Source organism: Hylobates moloch, unplaced genomic scaffold, assembly GCF_009828535.3.
Source record: "Hylobates moloch isolate HMO894 unplaced genomic scaffold, HMol_V3 SCAFFOLD_2, whole genome shotgun sequence".
In the NCBI taxonomy this organism is placed as follows: Eukaryota; Metazoa; Chordata; class Mammalia; order Primates; family Hylobatidae; genus Hylobates; species Hylobates moloch.
Window position 1 is genome coordinate 149248412 of NW_026652277.1, and position 7502 is coordinate 149255913.

Genomic DNA, 7502 nt, shown 5'->3' on the forward strand with positions numbered 1-7502 from the left:
ATAAGTACGTGAGGCAATTCATAGCTTATTTGTTCTTAATTGCCGATAATATATACAACTCATATAGGTCAACGATTTCAAAGTATGTGTTTTTCATTATAAAAGTAATGATCATAACATTTTTGAAAGTATCAGACACACACACAAGAAAAAAAATGTGGTAATTGTACTTCTCTAGCAACCATTTCAACCAGAATTGAAAATCTGGCACATTTCTTTCATGACATCTTTTTTTTTCTTGTACGTGATGACTTTGTTTAACGTGTGTGTGTGTGTGTGTGTGTGTGTGTGTGAGAGAGAGAGAGACAGATGTCTATGTTGTGTTCTCACTGTACAGTGCAAATTTCCTTGTTGCTTCATGGGATGTGCATAAGCATCATAAGCATCAGTTTTTTAATTGCTGCATGATTTTCATCAAGGGGTTACATCGCTATATATGTATATATTGTCACATATTCAGGTTGCATTATAATTTTCACCATTACAAATAATGTGGCAGAGACCATTTTTGTGCATGAGCCTTTTAAAATATTTACTCCCAAGGCCTAGGATAATTTTACCAGAGAGGCCTGATTAGATCTAAAAGCAGAAACACTTCTATGGCTCTTGAGCAGTCAATGACTTCAGGCCTCCTCGGCTTCCTCTTCTAAAGCCAAACTGTTATCAAGGCCTCTGTAACAAAACTGCAATTGGGAAACTGAGGCTCGCTTTCTTTTTTAAGTGGAGAAATTTGTTAAGTGGAAATTTTAAGAATGGCACATGGCAAAAGACAAGAAACCTGAAGGGAAAACAAAAGTCACACTGAATAATCCATACCTGAACATTAAGGCATGATTGCTTCCACTTCGAGAATCTAAAAGCTCATGATTCTCTGAATGATACTTAAACGTTCACAAATGGGAGAATACAGGCATTGTATAGTATTAGCTTGGTGCAAAAGTAATTGCAGTTTTTAAATGGCAAAACCACAATACTTTTGCACCAACCTAACAAATCCTAACTTTTAACTTCTGTGCAAGATATCATTTATGCCTTCCATTCCAGCAAAATGTCTGGAGCTTGAAGTATTTGGGATGAACTTTGTTCCTGGTTGAGTGGGTAAATAGATGCATTGAATAGAATGAGTGAACACACGCCATACGCTGGCTGAAGAACTTCTGAGTAACAACATGTAAGAACTTCTGAGTGATGCTCTCAAATTATAAAAGAGCTGGATTTTAAGAAAAATTGAAGGACTTTGTCATAATTCACTTGAGAGAATTAAGTATTTACCAAGAGAGATGAGTGTGCAGAAAATGATCCAAATTTAACTCTGAGAATTGAACAGTGTCTCATGCTAAGGAATTTCTTGTGTGGCTAGCATTTTTATACTCATTTATTTTTTTGGCTAAGCTCTAATCTGTGGTTTTCTTACAAAGTGGATTTTGGGAAAAAAATCACAATTTTTTTTTAGTAATGCAATTGATGCAAATATAACTAGTTAGTAAGCATTAAGTGTAAGTTATGCTTTCTCTATTGTTATAACTAATTGGCATCTCCAATTTAGAACCTATCAGAAATATCAGACCCTGTGACTTAAAGGAAAACCAAGTGGGAGCATTTAAGTGAGTGAATAATATGATGTATGTAGTGACACTGCAAACCTGATGTTCACACAAAATTTTTTCCCCAAAAGTTTGGCAATTGGAAGCATCTCTGGCCATGCCAGGGTCCACCCTGATCTCGGAGTCATCTGGGTGGATGCTCACACTGATATCAACACTCCGCTGACAACCACAACTGGAAATTTGCACGGACAACCGGTATCTTTCCTCCTGAAGGAACTAAAAGGAAAGGTAAAAGACTGGTTGGTACTCTAGTGCAATAGAATACTTTTTAGTAGACATTCAGGAGGTGGAAGGGAAATGAGAAAATCCATGTTATCTTATTCTTGGTGTAATCTCAAATCATTTTCTCTGCAGCCAATAAGCAAAGGGTTGGTTGATAAAAGGCGGTGAGGCTCTCTATCTCTGCCTTGCAAACTGACTTAATATATATTTTCTCTGCTAATTCTTAAACTATCCTTTTAGTAGGTGGGGCAGAGAGTAATCATTTATAAACAGGTCAGTGGAGGTTCAGAGGTTACCCAACTTGCCCAAGATATATGCCAAGCCTAGAGTGAAGCAAGGGCTAGCACCATGTCTCCTCATTCCTTCCTCTTTCCACTACATGCCACACAGTTCTGCATTCTTACTGAGTAGTCCTTCTATATCATAGAGCCTTTTCAAAAAAGAAATTTTAAAATTTCAGATACAATGGTTTATGAACTAATATATTTACCGGGAGAAGCACCTATCTAAATCATAAGAGAAAGAACTATCTCCCTGCTCCCTAGAAAGTTCTTTTCTAAAAGATGGAAAATAAAATGTCAGATTAAGATTTAATATTACAGCTTATAACTTTTGTTGATATGCCATAGTATATCAATAAAAACAGTTTTTATTGATATAATTATAACATTTGGTCCTTACGATGATACAAGAGGTTAAAACCTCCCTATGTTAAATGCTCAGAAATAACGTCTTTTGAACTAATGACCAAGGGATGGGTTTATAAACTTGCAAAGTATCTACCTAGTACATGGGAAAAACTAAACGTCCTGGAGGACAAAGCAGATATCGTCATATTATCATGTGAATAACCAAAAGACAGGTCACAAATTTCCCTCAGCTGCTCTAGGCCATCCTCTGGATTAAGGACTTACTGAGAAAGGGAAGTAAAGAAGGTAGCTACCAAAGTAATGGGAGCACAATCATTTCTTTATAGAGGAGCCCTGGGAAAGAAGGGCCCAGCAGGAATGGAGACCCAAAGTAGGTAAATGCCAAGTGGTTCAAGGCAAAGTCAAAGCAATCAAGGGGAGGCACACATCCTCTTCTTAATTGTGTATTATTTTTACATGATTTCTTCTATATTTATATTCTAAATATAAGATATACACAATCCAGTAAGTCTTTACCTTTGAATGTAAGATTTGTTCAAGAGAATCATACATAACCAAGTGAAAACATTGTAATTTTAGATTCCTGATGTGCCAGGATTCTCCTGGGTGACTCCTTGCATATCTGCCAAGGATATTGTGTATATTGGCTTGAGAGACGTGGACCCTGGGGAACAGTAAGCTTATTCCTTGATGTGATTTGCCTTCATTTTTGTCCCTTTGTGTGCTAGATATGCTTTACTGACCAAATCTATGAGAGAAAATTAAATATCAAGACACACACGCACACATACACCCACACACATATATTTATATCATGTACATACATATGTATGTATGTAGGCAATTAAATCTCAATTGACTTGCTGTTAAAAATAAATACAAATAAAACTATATTGAGTTAGGTTCATAGAACCTAAATGTTTTATACATTTCACTATATTTATATTTCCCTTAAAAGGAGACAGGCAGGCACAGTCAGCCTTATTAATTATAATTATCTTAATTTCTCTTTTATAGCTACATTTTGAAAACTCTAGGCATTAAATACTTTTCAATGACTGAAGTGGACAGACTAGGAATTGGCAAGGTGATGGAAGAAACACTCAGCTATCTACTAGGAAGGTAGGATTCTTTTGTGTGTGCACACATGTGTGTGTAACATAAAAGGTTGCTACTGACATTAACCAATGTAAGTTATTAATAAAGTCTTTACGTGAAATAATGGGTTGCTACTTTTTACAAAACAAGGTAACAGATTATTTATCTATGAAATGTGAAGCCATCAACCTTAAACTGAAATCCTTTCCCACTTTTTAAAAGAAAGAAAAGGCCAATTCATCTGAGTTTTGATGTTGATGGACTGGACCCATCTTTCACACCAGCTACTGGCACACCAGTCGTGGGAGGTCTGACATACAGAGAAGGTCTCTACATCACAGAAGAAATCTACAAAACAGGTAGTTAACAATCTAAGGGAATAGAGAAGCAAGTGTACACTTGACTAATATATATTTATACCTCCTTGACCTGAAAACCAAGTCCCAGCTGACACTTTCAGAATGTCCATCAGTCACATGATGCAATAACTAAAGTGTTTTCCATCGGTTACTACCTTTTTCTGTTAGTGGATAATCTTTCAAGTCTGTCTGTACTAATTTCAAAATGTCAACTATTTTATAAATTACATTATTACAATTTGTTGTTGTAGGGCTACTCTCAGGATTAGATATAATGGAAGTGAACCCATCCCTGGGGAAGACACCAGAAGAAGTAACTCGAACAGTGAACACAGCAGTAGCAATAACCTTGGCTTGTTTCGGAGTTGCTCGGGAGGGTAATCACAAGCCTATTGACTACCTTAACCCACCTAAGTAAATGTGGAAATATCCGATATCAATCTCATAGCTAATGGCATAATTAGAAAGCTAATCATTTTCTTAAGCATAGAGTTATCCTCCTAAAGATTTGTTCTTTCAGAAAAATGTTTTTCCAATTAGTATAAACTCAACAAATTCCCTCTTGGTGTAAAATTCAAGATGTGGAAATTCTAACTTTTTTGAAATTTAAAAGCTTATATTTTCTAACTTGGCAAAAGACTTATTCTTAGAAAGAGAAGCGTACATTGATTTCCAATTAAAAATTTGCTGGCATTAAAAATAAGCACACTTACATAAGCCCCCATACATAGAGTGGGACTCTTGGAATCAGGAGACAAAGCTACCCCATCTGGAAAGGTACTATGTGTCCATGTCATTCAAAAGATGTGATTTTTAATAATAAACTCTATAACAAGATTATATTGTGTCTACATATTTCTAAATACATGCAACACACACACACACACACACACACTCCCCCACCACATTCATAAATACGTCCTGCTTAAAACTACTAAGCAGGACGTATTTATGAATTACAGGCTCATGCCCATAATCCCACTGCTTTGGGAGGCCAAGATGGGAGGATGTCTTGAGGCCAGGAGCTTGAGACCAGCCTGGGCAACACAGCAAGACCCTGTCTCTAAAAAAATAAAATCAAATAAAATAATTAGCTAGGTGTGGTGGCGCATGCCTGTAGTCCCAGTCACTCTGGAGGCTGAGGCAGGAGGATCACTTGATTTCAAGAGTTCAAAGCTGCAATGAGCTATGATTGCACCACTGTATTCCAGCTTTGGCAACAGGTGAGACACTGTCTCTTAAAAAAAATTTAAAAAACAAAACATTTGAAAAGTCACAGTGAAATCATCATCCCCAAAACACTACGAGGCCTTGAAGCTATTTAGACTCCCTGGCTCTGTTTTCTTCAACTGTAAAATGGGTAATAATAGGTTTGGGCAATCTCCAAGTTCATTGGGCTAGATGTCCATCTTTTACTTTTTCTAAACCTCAAACATGATTTTGGTTAATATTTTAAAAGCATGGTTGCTATTCAAGTAGCCTTTTGGGAGGTGGAAGATATTCCTGGCTGGATGTGGTGGCTCACACCTGTAATCCCAGCACTTTGGGAGGACAAGGAGCTTGAGTCCAGGAGTTTGTGACCAGCCTGGCAATATGGCAAAACCCCATCTCTACAAAAAATACACACACACGCACACAAACACACACACACACACACACTAGCTGGGCATGGTGGTGAACATCTGTAGTTCCAGCTACCCAGAAGGCTAAGGCGGGAGGACTGCTTGAGCCCAGAAGACAGAAGTTGCAGTGAGCTCAGATTGTGCCACTGCACTCCAGCCTGGGCAACAGAATTGAGACCCTGAAAAAAAAAAAAACAACATATTCCCCAAAATCTACTCAGGAGCCACATAAATCAAATTGCTAGTTTGTTTTTAATAATTACTAATTCAGCTGAGGATGTCATCTAAAATTACCTATGGCTTCCAACGTTTCACCCTTCACTCACTGCAATTACAGTATATCTCATTAGCTATATCCTAAAAACTCATCTTGGCTCTGGAGTGTAGTAAGGAAAATAGGAAAAAACAAACCAGAGTAAACAGTAATCAAAACAAGGGAAGCAGTTTTTCTCCTCCCAGCAATTCATGTGAAAACCCCAGGGAGTTCTGTAAAAAAGGTAGGCCCCATGAATGGATTTCTCCTGTGTTTTTAACAGCTATATGATAAAGAGCCCCTACAATCTTATTTTTCAAATGTAACACAGAATTTAAAAACTGTTACCTCTAACTCCTAGGACTTTGAAAGACAAACATTTTATTGAATTACTTTTAGATGGGAGCAATTATAATGGATCTCACTCTAAGATATATTGTCTAATACAGTAGCCACATGTGGTCATTTAAATTAAAGCTTATTAATAAAATTAAAAAATTCAGTTCCACATTTCAAATGCTTCCTAGATAAATGTAGCTGCTAACTAGTGTATTGAATAGCACAGTTAAAGAACATTTCCATCATTGCAGAAAGTCATACTGGACAGAGCCACTCTAAATTTACTATTAATTTTCAAAAAGAAAAACTTATAGGATGTGATAAACATACATAAAGGCATTTTTTCCCCTCTGCTGTATTCTAATAAAGTTTTTGTCTTCTATTAGTCTCTGATTAAAAACGTATTTAAAAGCCTATCCAGGGAAATTATATTCCCATGTTTTTAAGCTAGAGAGGGAAAACTGAATTTTTAATAAATTAATTAGAAGGTTTATGTCCTTGAGAAAGTGATTATATTGATTTTCATTTCCTCTATTGTTTGTATAATACTAGTGTCACAATTTTATCCTCATTCTAGGATCAAAAAGCAATAAATTCCTCAAGGCAGCAAGAATATATTGACGCTATGCTAAGATAAACACTTGAAATAATTTCTAGCATTTTTTCTGGGTAATTTTAGGAATGAGTCTTGCAGGGGCTGGGCACGGTGGCTCACGCCTGTAATCTCAGCACTTTGGGAGGCCGAGGCGGCAGATCACGAGGTCAGGAGATTGAGACCATCCTGGCTAACACAGTGAAACCCCGTCTCTACTAAAAATACAAAAAATTAGCTGGGCGTGGTGGCGGGCACCTGTAGTCCCAGCTACTAGGGAGGCTGAGGTAAGAGAATGGCGTGAACCCGGGAGGTGGAGCTTGCAGTGAGCCAAGAGTGTGCCAATGCACTCCGGCCTGGGTGACAGTACGAGACTCCATCTCAAAAAGGAAAAAAAAGTAAGTCTGCAAAAATTACTTTTACCATTATATAAATTTTTAGCTGGACTTGCATGGCCAGTAATGATTTAGTGATGGCAATAACATGAGCTACAAAGAAAATAAAGTTCTAGGAGGAATGTATTTAGAAATATGAATTTGAAATACAGTTGGTTAAATTCACTAGTTCTTTTTAAAAGAATCTGTAACTCTTAATTCCTTTTTTTTTTTTTAATTATTATTATACTTTAGGTTTTAGGGTACATGTGCACAATGTGCAGGTTTGTTACATACGTATCCATGTGCCATGTTGATTTCCTGCACCCATTAACTCGTCATTTAGCATTAGGTATATCTCCTAATGCTGTCCCTCCCCACTCCCC

The 7502-nt window shown here is 36.9% G+C and overlaps 1 protein-coding gene across 2 annotated transcripts in view; it reads left to right on the plus strand.

Moving 5' to 3' along the window:
* The window catches only part of ARG1 (arginase 1), a 283819-nt gene extending 279046 nt beyond the window's left edge, over positions 1 to 4773 (plus strand). For both annotated transcript variants that reach the window (XM_058435563.1, XM_032159079.2), the window contains 5 exons: positions 1676 to 1835; positions 3059 to 3153; positions 3497 to 3601; positions 3800 to 3936; positions 4188 to 4773. In XM_058435563.1, the coding sequence (XP_058291546.1) occupies positions 1676 to 1835; positions 3059 to 3153; positions 3497 to 3601; positions 3800 to 3936; positions 4188 to 4354 (664 nt within the window). In that variant the 3' untranslated portion in view covers positions 4355 to 4773. The remainder of the gene's footprint in view (positions 1 to 1675; positions 1836 to 3058; positions 3154 to 3496; positions 3602 to 3799; positions 3937 to 4187) is intronic.
* The last annotated feature ends 2729 nt before the right edge of the window (positions 4774 to 7502 follow it).